Genomic DNA, 20686 nt, shown 5'->3' on the forward strand with positions numbered 1-20686 from the left:
GGTACATGTGGATCAAGCGGGCTTTATCCCCGGGAGACAGGCTAGTGACAACATTCAAAAAATATTAGATATGATGTGGTGGGTTAAACGACAAGCTATCCCAACCTTGGCGCTTTCGGTGGACGCTGAAAAAGCGTTCGACCTTGTGCACTGGCCCTACCTTTTTGCTCTACTTTGGAAAATGAAGTTTGGTAACACGTTTTTGCAATGGTTACAGCAATTGTATAGCAGCCCTTGTGCATGTGTCAAGGTTAATGGGGGTTACTCGGATGTCTTCCCGGTGTCCCGAGGTACCCAACAGGGGTGCCCCCTCTCCCCCCTGCTATTTGCTCTTTTTCTGGAGCCTTTAGCTATTCATATTCGGAGAAATGAGACTATACAGGGGGTGACGCTGGGTCGGTATTCCTCGAAATTGTCCTTATTTGCGGACGATATCATGATTTTGCTTACGGATCCTGTGTCCTCTCTTCCCCCGCTTATTACTGAAATAGACGGTTTCAGTAGGGTATCCGGATTCCGTATGAATCTCGATAAGTCTGAGATCCTTGATATTAACCTGCCATCTGCAATGGCTGCTCAATTGCGCTCTCAATTTCAGTTTAAGTGGGCTCGCCGCCACATTAAATATTTAGGCATACATCTTAGTGCAGGCGACAATCTGTTCCAACTTAATTATGATACCTTGTGGGCTAAAATCTTACTTGACCTGGAGGAGTGGAACCGATATCAGATTTCCTGGATGGGCAGAATTGCCGCAGTGAAAATGATGGTTTTTACCTAAACTACTCTACTTGTTCCAATCTCTGCCGATAGCTGTCCCGAAGGGTGTGTTGGCCCGTTGGCAAAAACGACTTATGAAGTATATTTGGGGCGATGGGAGGCCGCGGGTGGCGCGAGCCACTCTTTATCAATTTCGTGGGCAGGGGGGTTTGGGAGTGCCCAATTTAGATCGTTACTATCTGGCGGCTAAATTTAAAATGCTAGTGGAGTGGCACAGAGATCAAGACATTAAACCCTGGGTATTATTTAGCCAGCAACTCGTGGGGCCCGTCCCTCTTACTAGTTTTATGTGGCAACCTAAATCTACTTGGTGTAGTCCCCTGGGGGAGATATTGCCGCCTTCTATGCTTCATATTCTGAATCTCTGGCATATTAAGCGACACATATTGGTAGGGCCCTATGATTACTGCTGGAGCACTTATCTTTATGCGAATAAGAAATTTCCTGCTGGATATACTAATCCTGTGTTCCAGCGGTGGAAAAGCAAGGGTCTCAAACAGTGGGGATCTTTATGGAGTGGCACCAGTATGCTGCCCTTTTCGGATTTACAGGCGCAATTTCACCTCTTGGGGGTGGATACCCTCGCATACATACAGTTACGACATTTTGCCCAAACATACTCCCTCGGCAACTCCCTTAGTCACGAAAAGCCAGCCTTTGAGACGTTATGCTTAAAAGCTGATCAGGGTATAAAGTTAATCTCTCAAATCTACTCTTTGTTGGGCTCCTCTCACTTTGGTAGGACTAAACAAATGAAAGCTTGGGAACATGATTTGCAATGTTCCTTTACTCAAAAGGATTGGGAATTGATCTTTAGCCAAATGGGTAAGGGGTTAATTGCGGTGTCAATGATTGAAAATGCTTATAAATTGCTGTACCGCTGGCATTACAGTCCAGCCTATTTACATATGGCCCAAGTGGCCAGCTCTGATCAATGCTGGAGGGGATGTGCCCAAAGGGGTGACTATTTTCATATGTGGTGGGGTTGTGAGTTGATACGTGATTTCTGGACGGCAGTAGAGGATTGGCTCAGCCTCCTATTTGGGATTCCGCTTACACTCTCTCCCGGACAAGCATTATTGGGCCAACCTATACTGCAGTTAGGACTTCCTGCAAATAAGTTGACCTCTTTTGTACTTACGGCAGCTCGCCTCCAAATAGCGCAGAAGTGGAAGGACAGTCGATCCCTGACTATAGGGGGGGTGCACACTAAGATGTATAAAATCTATACCCTGGCGGATCTTACAGCTCGCCTACATAAAACTTATGGAAAGTTCCTGGGGATATGGCGACCTTATAGAGTATGGCAGGGGAGTTCGTAGACGTCACGAGGGCCTGAACACTGTGAAATGTTTGTTGGGGTCGACTTATTCTTATCTGATATTTCTAGAGGGTATTGGTTAGGGTAGGAAATGGGGTTGGGGGAGGTGAATATAATATTGGATTTGCGCTAACACAAGGATCTTCGATATTTCAATGTTTGTGCTGGTGATCCTACATGAATAAAGGTCAATCCTAGCACTGGGAGCTACGATGTGCCTTAGTCTATTACTTCGTAAACTATATTTCTACTGAATGTTGAGGTGGAGGTATTTTGCTGTATGTTATTTTGCTCGTTATCATGTTGAATTTTACTCTGCTCTTACACAGAACATTACCGTACTGTTTGCTTTAATTGATGTTGATTCAAGGCTTCTATCTGCGATAACATCTGTGTATTGTTCTGTACCTTGTGTTCATGTGGATCTAATAAAGCTTTTGATTACAAAAAAAAAAAAAAAGAATTGGGGCACGTAAGTGAATAGCAGGATTAATTTTAGCAATGATTTGATTTATTTCAAGATTAGTTACTCTGTTGACCGTGGACCACATAATCTGGCTATGTGGATCTTCTGGAACTTTTGTGGGAGAAAGTTGGGAACTGAGTTTTCAACCTATTGATTTTGTTTAAAAAGGATATAGCATATTCATTGCATGCTTCCTTTGAGAAGTTATAGTTTCTCGAGATGGAAGATGATTGGTCCTTAATTAAATGTTTTAAACATCAAAGAGCAATTTAGAATTATATATTACCTAGTGAATCTGTTTAGCATAGTGATCTTTTTTGCTTTATTGTTCAGTGCTTGGTATTTTGTTAGAAGGGATCTATATTTTCTTTGTGATTCGGCAGATGGGCGCTTCCACCATTGTTTCTCTAGTTTTCTAAGGTACTATTTAGTACGTCTTAAATCATCATTGTACCAGGGTTTCTTATGTTTTGATGCATTCCTTTCTTTGTTAATGGTTTTTGTGTAGACAGGACTGAGGTTTTCAGCTATATCATTGACAATCTTATCCCAGGAAACAAATGCCGCAGAAGAATTGGCTTGATTTATTCAGGGAGCTTATTTTCTATTGCTTCTGTTTTCCTGAATGTAAAAGTATGATTGTTCTTTATAATTTTATGAGTTGGGTTGAGGTAGGTTATTTCTGCCTTTATTAATTGGTGATCCGACCAAGGCAATGACATGCAGGAAGTGTTGATTAGACATTTACTGGTATTGGCAAACATTAGGTCAAGAATATGTCATGCTTTATGAGTAGCTTTTGAAATGAATTGTGACCATCCCAAGGCCTCTATTGCCTCTAAAATCATTTCACAGATTACAGATCTTGGTGTTTTATCTACTTAGAGGTTAAAGTCTCCTAAGGTTGAATCTGGTGAAGGAAACACTTCAGCGAATAATTTAATCAGTGGTGAGCAATATTTTTGTAGTATTCCTGGAAGACAATAGACCAGTCCTATGTTTAGTTGAGATTTTAGAATTGCCACCTCATAGGGAGAGTTAATCTCTACATTGTATGGTGTAAGCAAGTTCTTTTTTGCTAATAATCAATATGCCCGCTCCTTTTTATTTAGGCCTAGGAAAATGAAATACATCTTAGTTAGGATGGTAAATTTGATTTAGGAGTACATCATAGTTAGGATGGTAAATTTGATTTAGGAGTACATTATCTTTGTCATTCAGCCAGGTTTCAGAGATACAAAAAATGGTAGGGATTTAAATCCGTTAGCAGGTCACTAATCAGTGTAATTTTTTTTTGACAGAAACTGAGCATTTAGTAGGAGCAGAGTAAACATTAAGGGGCCGTTGCAATACAGTGCACTCAGCCGAGCGCACTGTTTAACCCGCAATTGTCACAGGTTGTATAGGCACTCCTAATCCCCTTATGCATAATGACCGCTTTAAGTACACGCTAATTACATAGGCCCCTAAGTAGGAAGAGATATTTGAAGAGTTTTTACTTATCATAGGGTAAGTACCAAATTTGTGTTCCTTCTTTGCTTCTTTCTTTAAACGCTTCTTAGATCTCCATAATGACCCCATCTTAGCATGGGCTCAATGAAGCATATCTGATCTATGGTTGTGGAAATAAGGGGATTAGCACCTCAACAATGTGCATCCAGCGTGGGGTGAAACTAATAACGCTCATCACATGCAAATGCAAAAAAAAATTTGTGTCTAAGATGCACATTTTTGCGCTCAGAAATTAATGCCTGCCCGGAGCAGTCAATAATTGCTGAGTGCTCCAAAAGGTTGTACAGAAAAGCAGAAAAAACTGATTTTCTGTACATCATCCTACTTAATATCGTTGCGATATTAAGTAGGACGAAAAAAATCTTTTTGAAACTTTTTAAAAAAGTAAAAAAAAAAGTGCTGGTGGTTGGCTTCAGGAAACGGACGCTCAGTTAACAAGCGCCCGTTTCCTGAACCCCATGACTGTGTGCTGATTAGGAAAACGGATACCGATAAATACTGAGGAAATACTCGATCCCGATTAATCACTCCACATAATTCTACTATTCCCATCTATTTAAAAACAAAAAAATATCTTTTATTTACTCGGTATAATTGAAAAGTACACTTGTCTACCTTTTCAAGCATTCAAAATCCACCTATCAATCATTTTATAGAAACCAAGTATGAAACATCGATATTGCCATGAAAATGGCTCTTCCAAATGTATAAACCTACAACATGAAAATCGCAAACCATTCATAATGTGTTAACTAAAGAAAAAAGTAAAACCCCTATGCTAAACAAGTTAGAAAACGTGTCCTATCAACCTTACATGGCGTATTGTAAATTCGCAGTGAATTGCTTCATCGTGATGGGCTACCTATTGGCATTTTGCACCAATTCAAAAAAATGACATGCATGTGCACAGCTGCCGACTTCTTTTAAACTGCACCAGTGTACAAGGCAGTTCTGTTTGGAACAAAAAACGACGTATTAAAAAATGAGAGTTGAAAGCCGCCCCCGAGAACTAATCTAATAGACTACATTATGATTCGGCACGGAGAGAAGAAACACCTCTGCGCTTGTGGACTGCATGACAACTTTCTTCACAAGGACTCGGGGTTCTGTGGGGATTTTTGAGGGAGGTAGGGGCTGGGATTATGGGAATGTGTTCCTTTTGGGATTATTTTATTATGTGATTGAATGGAAGGGTGTGAGTGGGTATGAATGTGTGCATGCATGTGTGTATGCATGTATATAGCTGTGGAGTTTGCTTGATCAGATTAGTGATGTCCATATACTCTGATTCTCTTCGCATTTGTGTATACTGTCTCTCAGTTGCTGACGCGGGGTTTTGTTGCCCCTGAATATGATGGAGGGGGCCTGGGCTGAGTGCCCCACCTCTGGGTTCTTTCTCTATTCCATGATTGTGATCTGGTAGTTTTTCTTCTGATGTCTGATATCCTGATATGTTCGCTTAGGGGCGGATTTTAAGAGCCCTGCTCGCGTAAATCCACCCGAATTTACGCAAGCAGGGCCTTGCGCGCCGGTGCGCCTATTTTACATAGACCTGCCAGCGCGCGCAGAGCCCCGGGACTCGCATAAGTCCCGGGGTTTTTCGAGGGGGGCGTGTCGGGGGCGGGCCCGATTGGCGCGGCGTTTTCGGGGCGGGCCCGGGGGCGTGGTTTCGGCCCGGGGCAGTCCGGGGGCGTGGCCGCGCCCTCCAGAACCGCCCCCGGGTCACGTCTTGGCACGCTAGCGGCCTGCTGGCGCATGGGGATTTACTTCTCCCTCCGAGAGGCGTAAATCCCCCGACAAAGATAGGGGGGGGGGTGTTTAGACAGGGCCGGGGGGTGGGTTAGGTAGAGAAAGGGAGGGGAAGGTGAGGGGAGGGCGAAAGCGAATTCCCTCCGAGGCCGCTCCGATTTCGGAGCGGCCTCAGAGGGAATGGAGGTAGGCTGCGCGGCTCGGCGCGCGCTGGCTACACGAAATCGGCAGCCTTGCGCGCGCTGATCCAGGATTTTAGCAGATACGCGCGGCTACGCGCGTATCTACTAAAATCCAGCATACTTTTGTTTGCGCCTGATGCGCCTACAAAAGTACGCGAAGGCGCCCTTTTTTAAAATCTACCCCTTAATGTTGATGGGCTCCATTCACCGATCATGAGAAAAAAAAATATTAACAGATTTTAAAAATTGCAGGACATCTATAGCTTTCCTACAGGAAATGCATCTTGACAATTTCGAGCATGCCAAACTGCACAGAGAATGGATTGGTCAATGTTATTTCTCCTCTTATTCTACTAAGCAGAGGGGAGTTGCTATTTTTTTTAGTAAAAATACCTCATTTATCCTTGAAAAACAGGTCCCTGATCCTGAGGGCAGATTTCTTCTCTTGGCGGATATGCTGTATGGTACTAAAGTGGTACTCATTAATGTTTATGGCCCCAATAAATATTCCCACCAGTTTTTCTCTTCCCTGGTTGCCAAAACTCTTTGCTAGGAGGATTATTTGTATGTGGTAGGTGGTGATTTTAACATGACGGATAAACCTCTTGCGGACTGCTCACTACCCAAAACCCCTAAAATATACAAGCAGATATTGGCATTAATTTCCTTTATCAGGATCTCAGGGTGATAAGACAGTTGGCACATGCAGCACCTTCAGGATAAGGAGTACTCTTTCTATTCACATGCCCATCAGGTGTATTCAAGAATACATTACATACTATTATCAGAGTCCTGTTTTACTTGGCTATAATCATGTGAAATGTATAATGTTCCTTTTTCAGACCACTCTCTTATTGCTTGTAAACTAGCCTTTGTTGATGCAGGGAGTTGTAATTCGAGATGGAAGATGTCTCCTTTACTTTATCATGACAAAGAGTTTCTTCAATATCTTGGTACACAATGGGATGAATACAATGCCTTTAATTTCTCGCCAGATATGTTGGCCGTTACTTTCTGGAATGCCGCTAAGGCCATGCTTTGGGGGCATATTTTGGCCTATCAAATACGGAAACGATGGCAAAGTGCTCAGAAAGGATTGGCTTTATCCAAGCGGGTGGCTCTTCTCAGGCACGTTCATGTGAATTTCATGGTGCCGGATGTTAGACAGCAATTACATAAAACCCGAAACGAATTAGATGTACTGCTGGAGTCTAAGGCAAGACAAAACCTATTGTATTATGGATAAAAACTTTTTCAGTGGGGGAACAAATTGGGTAAGTTACTAGCTTGATAACTTAAAAAGTTGGGCACAAAGACTTTTGTCCTTAGGCTACAATTTGGCAATCAGGCACATGGCGGTACAGAGACAATGCTTAAGGTTTTCAAGAGCTTTCTTCAGGTTCTGTATAAGAGTGAACCACAAAATCTTTCTCATAGACATCATTTGTTTTCCGGACGGTTTTTCCCAAGCTCTCACAACTGGATATACTCAAATTGGAAGAACCAATATCCATGCAAGAAATTAAAGCAGTGGTGCAAGGGCTCTTTTTGGGTAAATCTCCAGGACCTGATGATCTAGGCCTTGAGTTCTTTAAAATCTTGGGGGTCAGGGTTTTTGAACCTTTGGGAGCATACTTTTCAGCGGCTCTGACTGCAGGTTGCATGGCTTCTGAAAACAAGCTTGCCATCAAGGTTCTCCTTTTAAAACCTAATAGGAATCCAGTGATTCCGGGTTCTTATTGTCCTATCTCTTTATTGAACCAAGATGTTAAAATTCTCTCAGCTATTTTGGCTGCTCGTGTCCACTGGGTCATACATATGGGGGTGTCCAGGGATCAGACAGGTTTTATTGCTCATAGACATTCCACTTTGAACCTGCTTAAAGCTTTGATTACATCCACATTAAAAGGACACTCTGGGAAGGATGGACTTTTGGTAGGGCTGGACGCTGAGAAAGCATTTGATCGGGTGGAGTTGTCCCATATGTGGTGGGTATTGGAACAGTTCAACTTTGGGGACTTATTCATTAACTAGGTTAAAACTTTGTATGCTTCCCCAGCTGCGCAAATTTTGGTTACTGGAGCATTGTCCTTTCCTTTCCTTTCCTTCTTGAGCGGGGAATGCATCAAGGCAGCCCTTTGTTTCCATTACTTTATGTCCTGAAGATAGAACCCTTGGCTATTTTACTTCAAGATTTAGCCTCTTTTCAATGATATATATATATATATATATATATATATATATATATATATATATAATGATAGGTAGGAAATCGGTTAAGTTAAGCATGTTTGCCGATGATATGCTCTTGTTTAATCAGAATCCGCAAGCATGCTTAAGTGACATCATGGACAGTGTTAATAAGATGGCTCTTTTTCAGGGTGAAAATTTAACTATGATAAGTCCACTGCATTCCCACTTGAAGCTGAACTGCCTATAAGGTGGAGAGGTGATTTTCCCTTGACATGGAGTATGGAGGGAATGAAGAATTTGGATTTCTACATTACTCGCACTGTTAGCGGTTTGTATTTTTAGAATGTTAGTGCCACTCTCCGAAAAGTTCAAGTGTTACTTAAGAGATGGAGATCTTTTCCATTATCCTGATCAGAGCATGGTGCAGTGATAAAGATGATTATTCTCCCCAAAATATTTTACCCTATCCAAATGCTCCCTTCTCTGGCTCAAAAGATCCGATGTCCTTCAATTTAGATCTATGGTCTACTCTTTTATTTGGAATGGGAGATGGCCTAGAATATGTTTAGATGTACTTTTGCAGGAAAAAGGGAAGGGAGGACTGACTGTACCAGATATACGCTTGCACAATGCCACATGTCTTCTGTGGTATATACAAGGCTGGACTTCACACCAGAATGTGATGAAGAGGAGTTATTACAGAATGGGCTAGCCCATATCAGGGGATGTATTTACTCCATCTCCCAAAATCCTCAATTCGGGGCCTAACATTTAACACCTTCTGGATGGGAGCTTTGCACAAAGTGTGGCAGTGGTGGAGGTCTCTTGCATATAAATCCACCTCTGTTAGTCCCTTTTTACCTCTCATTGGCAAATCGACTTTCTCCACTGGTTTTGATCACTCTGTCTTTTATGCTTGAAGAGAGAAGGATTTGTCTTGACTTGGACACATGGTTGACCCAGATGAGTGTAAGTTATGGTCATTTCAGCAACTTCAATGTTTCTGGGACCTTCCCAAGGAAAATTTATTTGCTTACCTACAGAGTTGCCATATGTCTTGACGGTTAGCAGTGGTAACGTGGCGCTCCTTTCTTTTTCGGAGCAGAGGAAACATTTTTGGAAACCACTCTGCTTTTTAATAAAGTTGGTATTTGGGTTTGTTTCCTATCAGAACACATCTCCCTTACATTTGGATATGCTTGCCAAATTATGGATTGAGGATTTGAGACTCAAGTTAGATGAGTCTGATATCTGGAGAGCATTTGAAATGATTTATAAGTATATGGTCCCGGTTAATCTGCGAGAAATACAGTTTACAATTTTTCATCACACTTACATATGTAGAGATAAGGGGGTGCATATGCAGCTTTGGGAATCTGATGAATGTTTAAAATGTTTGCATCTTCGTGGGGATTTTGTCACATGTTCACGGAGTGTTTTAAGTATGTGGTGCCATTGAGAGTACACTGGGATGTAAAATTCCTTGGGATGGCAGGCTTCTCTTTTGCACTTGTTTGCTGATGCTCCTCATTTGCCTGGTGGGGGACAGAAGTTTCTAGTTGTCTCGCTGACTTTAGCGAAAAAAGTGATTTTATCTTGTTGGCATAACAACAAATACCTGCTTATCGGGACTGGAGTGAAGCAATGATCCATAATGCTCGGATGGAGCGTTTGAGAAAAAAGGAGTTTGGCAATAAGTGTATTGTTCTACATTTGAGGAGATACTTCCAATTATGGGAGAAAGTTCTGCGTTGATAGCTTGCCGATGGATCTTGCCTGTGTTGCTATGTCTATTGAGATTGGACATGGCGGTGTTAGCATATTGATTGGCGATGGTGTGATTGGGTATGAATGGCGTGTGCATGGCTGGGGCTGGGGTTTGAAAGGGAGGGTAACTTGTGAGTTTAGGTCCTTATGTTGTGGGGGAAAAATAGTGAAATGCAGTGACACTCAGAGGTTGCTATGTATATATCTTGATCTCCTCGCATACTGTGTTTGCGATCATTTTGTTTGATGGAAGTGTTGCGACCCTTGACCTTGTTTGCTGTGTTCACTTCAATAAAAAATATGTTTAAAAAAAATAACCAATGTCAGGAAATATTTCTTCATGGAGAGGGTGGTGAATGCCTGGAATGCCCTCCCAGAGGAGGTAGTGAAGATGAAAACAGTGAAAGCATTCAAAAGAGCCTGGGATAATTTGTTATATTATATTGTATATTATATAATTTGTTATATTATATTGTTATATTGTTTCACTGTATCTCCCACCTGAGTTCTTTGTAAACCGGCATGATGTGCTTCACGAATGTCGGTAAATAAAAGTTAATAAATAAATAAATAAACACTGTGGATACCTAAAGGCTAGAGAATGGAAATGAAGTAAAGAAAGCATGGGGGTAACTGCTGATGTGGCAGTTATAGAGACATAGAAACATAGAAATGACGGCAGAAGAAGACCAAACGGCCCATCCAGTCTGCCCAGCAAGCTTTCACACATTTTTTCTCATACTTATCTGTTACTCTTGGCCCTTATTAGTAACCTTTTGGTTCTAGTTACCTTCCATCCCTCCATTGATGTAGAGAGTAGTGCTGGAGCTGCATCTAAGTGAAGTATCAAGCTTAATTGGTTAGGGCTGGTAACCGCTGCAATAAGCAAGCTACTCCCATATTTGTTTACCCAGCCAGTGCAATTCAGTCCTTGTTAGTTGTTGTCAGAATATAAATCCTCTTTTCTTCATTCCCCCATGCTGTTGAAGCAGTGAGCTGCGCTGAATATGTATTCCAAGTGAAGTATCAGGCTTAATTGATTCGGGGTAGTAACCGCCGTAACAAGCAAGCTAGTCCCATGCTTATTTGTTTACCCAGACTATGCAATTCAGTCCTTGTTGGTTGTTGTCTGAATGTAAATCCTCTTATCTTTATTCCCCACTGCCGTTGAAGCCAAGAGCTACGCTGGATATGCATTGAAAGTGAAGTACCAGGTTTATTTGGTTTTGGGTAGTAACCGCTGCAACAAGCAAGCTACTCCCCCCTGCTGTTTGTGAATGCAAATCATTTTTTCCACATTTCCTCTTGCCATTGAAGCATAGAGCAATGTTGGTGTCGCATTAACCGTGTGTATGTTTATTGAACAAGGGTATTAATCACCAGGTAGTAGCTGTCATTCCTGCAAGCCACCCCCATGCCTCTTCTCTTCATTCACATCCTCTAGACTTTATGGATCCACAGTGTTTATCCCATGCCCCTTTGAAATCCTTCACAGTTTTGGTCTTCACCACTTCCTCTGGAAGGGTGTTCCAGGAATCCACCACCCTCTCCGTGAAGAAATATTTCCTGACATTGGTTCTGAGTCTTCCTCCCTGGAGTTTTAAATCGTGACCTCTGGTTCTGCTGATTTTTTTCCAATGGAAAAGGTTTGTCTTTGACTTTGAATCATTAAAACCTTTCAAGCATCTGAAAGTCTATCTTATCACCCCTGCTCCTCCTTTCCTCCAGGGTGTACATATTTAGATTCTTCAATCTCTCCTCATAAGTCATTCGATGAAGACCATTGCTCTTCTCTGGACCGCCTCCATCCTGTCTCTGTCTCTTCGGAGTTACGGTTTCCAGAACAGAGCACAGTACTCCAGGTGAGGCCTTCATACTGTTAATGCAACTTCATAAATGCAACTTCATAAAATGAGAAAAATTGTTAGAAAAAATTGAAAGGAGCAGCTACAAAAGTAAAAAAATGTCCAAGAGGCGTGGTCATTGTTAAAAAATACCATTCTAGAAGCACAGTCCAGATGTATTACACACATTAAGAAAAGTGGAAAGAAGGCAAAACGATTACCGGCATGGTTAAAAGGGAAGGTGAAAGAAGTTATTTTAGGCAAAAGATCTTCATTCAAAAATTGGAAGAAGGATCCAACAGAAGAAAATAGGATAAAGCATAAACATTGGCAAGTTAAATGTAAGACATTGATAAAACAGGATAAGAGAGAATTTGAAAAGAAGTTGGCTGTAGAGGCAAAAACTCACAGTAAAAACTTTTTAAAATATATCCGAAGCAGAAAGCCTGTGAGGGAGTCAGTTGGACCGTTAGATGATCAAGGGGTTAAAGGGGCATGTAGAGAAGATAAGGCCATCGCAGAAAGATTAAATGATTTCTTTGCTTCGGTGTTTACTGATGAGGATGTTGGGGAGGTACCCATAATGGAGAAGGTTTTCATGGGTAATGATTCAGATGGACTGAATCAAATCACGGTGAACCTAGAAGATGTGGTAGGCCTGATTGACAAACTGAAGAGTAGTAAATCACCTGGACCAGATGGTATACACCCCAGAGTTCTGAAGGAACTAAACAATGAAATTTCAGACCTATTAGTAAAAATTTGTAACCTATCATTAAAATCATTCATTGTACCTGAAGACTGGAGGATAGCAAATGTAACCCCAATATTTAAAAAGGGCTCCAGGGCGATCCGGGAAACTACAGACCAGTTAGCCTGACTTCAGTGCCAGGAAAAATAGTGGAAAGTGTTCTAAACATCACATCACAGAACATATAGAAAGACATGGTTTAATGGAACAAAGTCAGCATGGCTTTACCCAGGGCAAGTCTTGCCTCACAAATCATAAACATGTGGATAAAGGTGAACCAGTAGATATAGTCTACTTGGATTTTCAGAAGGCGTTTGACAAAGATCCTCATGAGAGGCTTCTAGGAAAAGTAAAAAGTCATGGGATAGGTGGCAATGTACTTTCGTGGATTGCAAACTGGCTAAAAGACAGGAAACAGAGAGTAGGATTAAATGGACAATTTTCTCAGTGGAAGGGAGTGGACAGTGGAGTGCCTCAGGGATCTGTATTGGGACCCTTACTTTTCAATATATTTATAAATGATCTGGAAAGAAATACGATGAGTGAGATAATCAAATTTGCAGATGACACAAAATTGTTCAGAGTAGTTAAATCACAAGCAGATTGTGATAAATTGCAGGAAGACTTTGTGAGACTGGAAAATTGGGCATCCAAATGGCAGATGAAATTTAATGTGGATAAGTGCAAGGTGATGCATATAGGGAAAAATAACCCATGATATAATTACACAATGTTGGGTTCCATATTAGGTGCTACAACCCAAGAAAGAGATCTAGGTGTCATAGTGGATAACACATTGAAATCGGTTTAGTGTGCTGTGGCAGTCAAAAAAGCAAACAATGTTGGGAATTATTAGAAAGGGATTGGTGAATAAAATGGAAAATGTCATAATGCCTCTGTATCGCTCCATGGTGAGACCGCACCTTGAATACTGTGTACAATTCTGGTCACCGCATCTCAAAAAAGATATAATTGCGATGGAGAAGGTACAGAGAAGGGCTACCAAAATGATAAGGGGAATGGAACAGCTCCCCTATGAGGAAAGACTAAAGAGGTTAGGACTTTTCAGCTTGGAGAAGAGACGACTGAGGGGGGATATGATAGAGATGTTTAAAATCATGAGAGGTCTAGAACGGGTAGATGTGAATCGGTTATTTACTCTTTCAGATAGTAGAAAGACTAGGGGGCACTCCATGAAGTTAGCATGTGGCACATTTAAAACCAATCGGAGAAAGTTCTTTTTTACTCAGCACACAATTAAACTCTGGAATTTGTTGCCAGAGGATGTGGTTAGTGCAGTTAGTATAGCTGTGTTTAAAAAAGCATTGAATAAGTTCTTGGAGGAGAAGTCCATTACCTGCTATTATGTTCACTTAGAGAATAGCCACTGCCATTAGCAATGGTAACATGGAATAGACTTAGTTTTTGGGTATTTGCCAGGTTCTTATGGCCTGGATTGGCCACTGTTGGAAACAGGATGCTGGGCTTGATTGACCCTTGGTTTGACCCAGTATGGCATTTTCTTATGTTCTTATACTGTTAATGCAACTCCATCATGGCTCTCTGCTTCAAAGGCAGGGGGAAAAAGGGAATTGTATTCAAGCAGCAACAAATGAGGGCTCCGAATTTTACGGTGTGGGGAAACAAATAAACATGAGGGTAATCCTGCTGATGCAAATTTTACTATCCTTAACCAATAAGCTTGATACTTTGATGCAACTCCAACATTGCTCTCTGCTTCAACTGCAAGGGTTAATGGGGAATTGAATTCAAATAACAACTGATAGCACTGATGTTTATCGTTTGGGAAACTGATAAGCATGGGGCTGACCTGCATGATGCAGCAGATTCTACCCTAAGCTTGCTGGGCAGACTGGATGGACAATTAGGTCCTTTTCTGCCATCATTTCTAGGTGTCTATATATATATGTGTGTGTCTGTGCAAGCAACTTGATTCAACCTGCCATTTGGTTATGCATTCCAAATGCAAGGTGCACAATAACTGAACTTAACTGGATTTAGTACTGGTCTAGTAAAAATGACAAGGCATCATGGTGGCCTCTTTAAGAGATTCTGGCACATTTGGGATGCGTATGGAGGTCAGTGGTGGGAAAATCTTTTTTTTTTCTCTGCAGAAGGGTTGGGGGGCGGGGGGTAGTTAGTGTTGGAATGGAGTTTATATATACAAAAACTTTGTATTTTGTTCAAATGGCTGTATGTTTCTATTTGTTTGGCATGCTTCAGAGTCATGTATGTTAAATGTTTAACTGGTTTTCCTTTCAATAAACAGTTTTTACGTAAGAGGACAAATAAAAGACAAGGCAGTATGTTGGGATGGGGGGAATTTGTATTAGGTTGCATATGTGAATTTATATGCTCATCTACCTCAACTAGACAGACTGTCTTCACCAATTTGGTCTTTTTTTGCCATCATTTACTATGTCACATGTATAAGGAATGGCAGATCTCAAATTAGTGTTCCTACAAGCTCAGGGCACAGACACTTATGGGTAGATTTTAAAAACATACACGCGCATGTCCATGGATGCGCGGTTTTATAACATGTGCGCGCACAAAGGGGGGTTGAATAATGTGATTTTTCCCACGGCGATGCATCACGGCCTTCTCCAGTTCCCTCCCCTCTGCCCATATACCCTCCCCTCTTCCCCTGTCCTCCCCAACCCCTTAAAAGGCCCTACCTTTTTTTTCTTTGTTTTAGAACTTACGGCAGCTGGTGTAAGTTGCGTGTACCAGCAGTCTGCCGGTGCGCGATCCCCCTGCACAGAGGCAAATGGCCGCTGTACTGGCCTCCTCCAGCTCTGCTCCGCCCCACCCCCTGGACCGCCCCTCCCCACCCCCGGACTGCTCCTTTTCTGAGGCCCAGCTCGTGTGCATAACGAGGGTTATGTGAGTGGCCAGGCCCCTTCTAAAATGCGCGCAGCATAAGCAAGGCCCAGACATGCACGTAACCCCCATTTTTTATGGATGCTGGCCATTTAAAATCGGGCCGTTAGGATTAGCCACAGAACTGACTGATCTTGGAATACCTTGGCAGTAATTATTTAGCTTGCCAGCAGAGGCAGCCCACGCCTCTGAAAGATTCCAACTGGACCAGCCTTAGCATACCCTTGCTAGTCCAGTCTTTTGAAGCCTTGCCTGTGGAAATGATGTCTAATCATTGTTTACCAGCCACAGCAAGGTCTCAATGCCCTCAGCACACTCAGTCCTTCAAGTATTCTCTGGAAATACCAAGTCCCTGCTGCAGTCTGTACTCTAGGGCTCAATCCATGGGGAACCGACATGGCATTGAATGAGGACTCCACCCGGGCACCTTGCAAGGTGGGCTGCTTTTCTCAGCTCAGCCTCTAACCTTAGGCTACTGTTTAACAAAGTACCTGGTCTCCTCCACTTTTCTCTCCCTGGAAGGGAACCCATGTGACACTCTGTGGGGTATTTTAGTCCCTATGTTACCGAACCTTATGGAACCCTTGTAAATGTTCAAATCACAGTATCATTAATTTTATGTGCCTTGATGTAAACCGTTGTGACGGTCTCCTCCAAATGACGGTATAGAAAAGATTTAAAATAAATAAATAAATAAATAAAACAATATTCTTTTTTGGCCCTTATCTCTGATTATCGCTGTAGTTATTGAGTAATGCTTAAGACCATAGTGAACTGAAAGTATTACATTGGTTTTCATACAGGTTGATGTTCTCATTAATAACGATTCTCATTACAAATTAATTGTCATGCAGAAATCTAGGTAAATAGTGACAGAAAAACTTAGAAAGGTATCATACCTGTTGGAGAAGGAAGTAGAGTGACCTGCAGAGTTTGGCTGTGTGGAGAATGGAAATTCCGTCCCTCAATATGTGCCACGTACTGACATGTGTAATTTCCAGTTCTGGTAGAATTGACATCTGTCAGGATAAATGTGGCAGAACCATTGGATGCAGAAGCATGCAGCAAGAGGTCTGTATCATTAGTGGATTGGTGCAGGATGAAAGTTAATCTCTGATACACATCTATAACGGTGCATCTGATCACAAGTGTTTGTCCCTGGGTCATTTCCCCAGATGGAGGTTCCATGGAAATATTGGGATATAAAATACCCTCTAGTAAATACAAACATAAAACAACATATCAGTGTTCAAGCCTTTAGTCTCAAAACTGCACATTTTCTGCAGGTAAATTTCAGAGATACATATCAAATACATAGAGAAAATGACTGTTTCCAAAAGGACTGAAAAATGTAGACAGAGGGACGTAAGAGAAGGTTATGGAGCATTGACTTTAATATTATATTGTGCTAATGATATTACTGTTCTATATATTCTGTATTTTGCTATTTCCCAATGTTGCATGTATGCTATTTCCGAACAAAATTTTTAAAACTAAAATCAGTTAAGATGGTTCTCCGCACTGAGTACACTAATAGAAGATCCTATTGCAAACTTTCCAGAGAGTATATGTAGGGATCTTTGTTTTCAGCTTTTATTGTTTTTCATGGGAATTTCATAATAACAAAAGAAAAATCAGTAGAAAAATAATTTTTACACTGATTTTCTTCCTGAGTATGATAATTTTACCATCGATTTTTTTTTTGTAATAGTATTGAAATTTCCAGGAAAAATAAAATAAAAACTGAAAACAAAGATCTCCAAGTATATGCCAACAAAAGAATTTAATGAAATGGTATAATGCCTTAATAAATAGTATTTCGGCATAACACACACCTAAACCACAACTTGTATATGATGATATACCTTAACAATATGGGTACAAATCTGAACCTTATTTTTGTTAAAATACTTTTTATTATGATAAAAAAAAAAAAAAGCAAATGTATATTTAAGAACTGAAAGAAGTAGCTGCTTGTAAAGGAGTGGCCCTAAAACCTCTCCTTATCCTGTGAGGTCCAGGTCTGGTCCACCTTAAATGCCAGACATAGAGAGCTCTGTGGACGGGACCCTGCTGTTCAGGAATAAGGGCTTGGGTCCAGCTGGGACAGACAAGGCCCCAAGTCTCTAGGAAAAGGCAGCTCCTGACACATCTCTGTCCTAAGGTAAAGCTGTGAGTTATACTGCTGAAGGTAATCAGATGACGTTGTGAAGTTGTTGTGTTATAATAAAGTGGAATCTTTTAAGAAAGAAGGCTGGAGTCATTGTGGTACATGTCTACAGCAGTGGCATAGCCAAGGGTGAGCCTGGGTGGTCAGTTGCCCACCCAATTTAGACCCAGGCCCACCCACCTGGAAGAGGCCTGTTGGACCAATGCTGTCATGGAATCCCATCCCCGGGACAGCGAAGAGGAGCACCGGAGCTGCGAGGCTGCGGTGGGATCCCATCCCCGCAATGGCGAAGAGAAGAGCCGGAGCTGCAAGGCAGGGGCAGGGCTGAAGAGTGGAGAGACGCTGCGCGCCACCGCTGGAGGCCAGGCTGGCGAGGCGGAAGAGTGGAGAGACCCATGCGCCGCCACTGGCGGCTGAAGGGTCGAGAGACCTGTGTGCCGCCGCTGGCAGCTGAAGAGTGGAGAGACCTGTGTGCCACCGCCGGAGGCCAAGCCGGCGGGGCTGAAGAGTGGAGAGACTTGTGTGCCACCGCCGGAGGCCAAGCCGGCGGGGCTGAAGAATGGAGAAACCTGTGCACCGCCGCCGGAGGCCAGGCCGGCAGGGCTGAAGAGTGATTTGTGCACCACCGCCAGAGGCCAAGCCGGCGGGGCTGAAGAGTGGAGAGACCCGTGCGCCGCGCCAGAGGCCAGGCCAGCAGGGCTGAAGAGTGATCTGTGCGCCACCGCCAGAGGCCAAGCCGGTGGGGCTGAAGAGTGGAGAGACCTGTGCGCCACGTCGGAGGCCAGGCTGGCAGGGCTGAAGAGTGAAGAGACCTGTGCGCCGCCGCCGGAGGGGCTGAAGAGCAGAGAGACCCTGCGCACCACTGGAGGTCAGGCCAGCGGCAGCTGATAAGTGGAGGCCAGGCTTATTGGGCCAAACAATGAGAAGAGGCTCCATGTGAGCTTGTGTGTGTGGTAGTATGGGTGCCTGGGTGCATGAGTGGCAGCTTTGTGTGTGTGTGTGGTAGAATGGGTACCTGGGTGCGTGAGTGGCAGCTTTGTGTGTGTGTGTATGTGGTAGAATGGGTGCCTGGGTGCATGAGTGACATATTGTGTGTATGTGGTACAATGGGTGCATGAGTAGCAGCTTTGTGTGTGTGTGTGTGGTACAATGGGTGCCTGGGTGCATGAGTGAGAGCTTGTGTGTGTGTGTGGTACAATGGGTGCATGAGTGGTAGCTTTGTGTGTGTGTGTGGTAGAATGGGTGCCTGGGTGCATGAGTGGCAGCTTTGTGGGTTGTGGTATAATGGGAGCAAGAGCATTAGTGTGTGATTGAGAGCTTGTATGTGACAGAGCATGTGTGTGATTGAGAGAGAGAGTGGTCAGGAAGGTGACTGGTGTGTGTGTGTGAGAGTGAGACAGATTGGTCAGGGAGGTGACTGTGTGTGTGAGAGAGACAGAGACTGGTCAGCGAGGTGATTGGTGTGTGTGAGAGAGACAGAGACTGGTCAGCGAGGTGACTGGTGTCTGTGTGTGTGAGAGAGACAGACTGGTCAGGGAGGTGATTGGTATGTGTGTGTGGGAGAGACAGAAATTGGTCAGGGAGGTGATTGGTGTGTGTGTGAGGAAGAGATACTAGTTAGGGAGATACTGGTCTGTGTGTGACTGGTTGTGGGCCCTAAGAAAGAGGATTGTGAGGACAGAGCTAGAAGCAGCCACTGCTGCTTCTGGTGAATGCTATTGGCCTGCAAGCGGAAAGGAGTAGGAGAGTTGTTGGAGAGGGTAAGTAAAGGCGGCTTTTTAAGTTTATTTTTCTTGATCAACTGCCATTTTAATTATTGGGTATTATGTGATGTGTCTGCTGTTTTAAAATATTTTATTGATATTTGGACAATTTTTAATAATTTTTATTTTAATTGTTGGATGTTATTCTGTTCATCACCTGTTTTGTAACATTTATTAGTATAGTTTTACAATTGTTTCTAAGTGGGTATCTATCTATAGCAGCTTGGCTTGCTCTGTTTTCCTAATAGGAGGTGTATTAGTGTTTAGGGCCTGGTTAAATATTTGTAGTGGTAAATTACTGTCTTTTCATAAGGAGGGCTATTGTGCCTGCCAGTAAAGAGAGTTTGTTTTGCTTTTACTGAGATGTCATCAGAACCAGAATATCTTTTTTTGTATGATGAGTTGTACGGGTAATGCCCTAGTTCTGCTCTGCACCCATTTTTGGGGGTCGAGGAAGTTCCTAGGGATGCAGAATGTATATTTACATTTTGCCCCGTGACGGTCACATGTTCAGTGTGTCACGCATATGAGAACCATCTGTCAGGTGTGTTCCGGCCGAAAAAAAGTTGAGAACCACTGTGATAGAGCATGCAGAGTGAGAGCTTGTGCGTGTATGATAGAGCATATAGAGTGAAAGCTTGTATGTGTGTGTGTAGAGAATGTGAGCTTGTGTGGGGGGGAGAGCATATAAGAGTGAGAACTGGTGTGTGTGAGGGAGTCTGTGAGAGAAAGTGTGTGAGTGTGAGGGAGGAAGGGAAGAAGACTGAAAAGGAATTAGGAAATGAGTGAAAAGGAAAAATGGGAAAAAGAAACCAGGACCAACTGATTAGAAAAATACAAAGATCAGACAACAAAGGTAAAAAAAAAAAAGTTTTGAGATTTTAGCAATTTGAAAGTGCAAGCTTTGGGAATGTGCATTTTTATATTTGTGTATTTTTTGTTGCGGTCCTGCCCGTGAGGAGCGCGGGCAGGCTCCTTACCTTCACGCGGCCAGTTGGGCCGCGGGCGCTGCAGTCTTCGCGGTGGGAACTCTCCCGTGCGGCTGGGACCTCCGCTGCCGCGCCAGCTCTTCCCCGACGCTCTGCAAGCCTTCCCGGGGTCTTCAGCCAGCAGGGAGGCCGTCCCTGCCGGTGCCTGATTCAGCCTGGGTCCTTGGCCGGCAGGGAGGCCATCCCTGCCGGTGCCTGCAGCCTCCTACAGTCCTCTCTGTTTCCTGCAGTCTTCCTGCTTCTGTCTTCGCGGCATGGAGCCGCTCCTGCAGCCAGCCTGGAGTTCTCTCATCCT

At 43.0% G+C, this 20686-nt stretch overlaps 1 protein-coding gene across 1 annotated transcript in view; it reads right to left on the minus strand.

Annotated features, from left to right (window-relative positions):
- Positions 1–20686, minus strand: part of LOC115099921 (putative DMBT1-like protein) — a 90185-nt gene that overhangs the window by 26331 nt on the left and 43168 nt on the right. The window contains exon 4 of the mRNA XM_029617931.1: positions 16369–16683. Within this exon, the coding sequence (XP_029473791.1) occupies positions 16369–16683 (315 nt within the window). The remainder of the gene's footprint in view (positions 1–16368; positions 16684–20686) is intronic.

The sequence above is a fragment of the Rhinatrema bivittatum genome, chromosome 10, assembly GCF_901001135.1.
Source record: "Rhinatrema bivittatum chromosome 10, aRhiBiv1.1, whole genome shotgun sequence".
NCBI lineage: Eukaryota > Metazoa > Chordata > Amphibia > Gymnophiona > Rhinatrematidae > Rhinatrema > Rhinatrema bivittatum.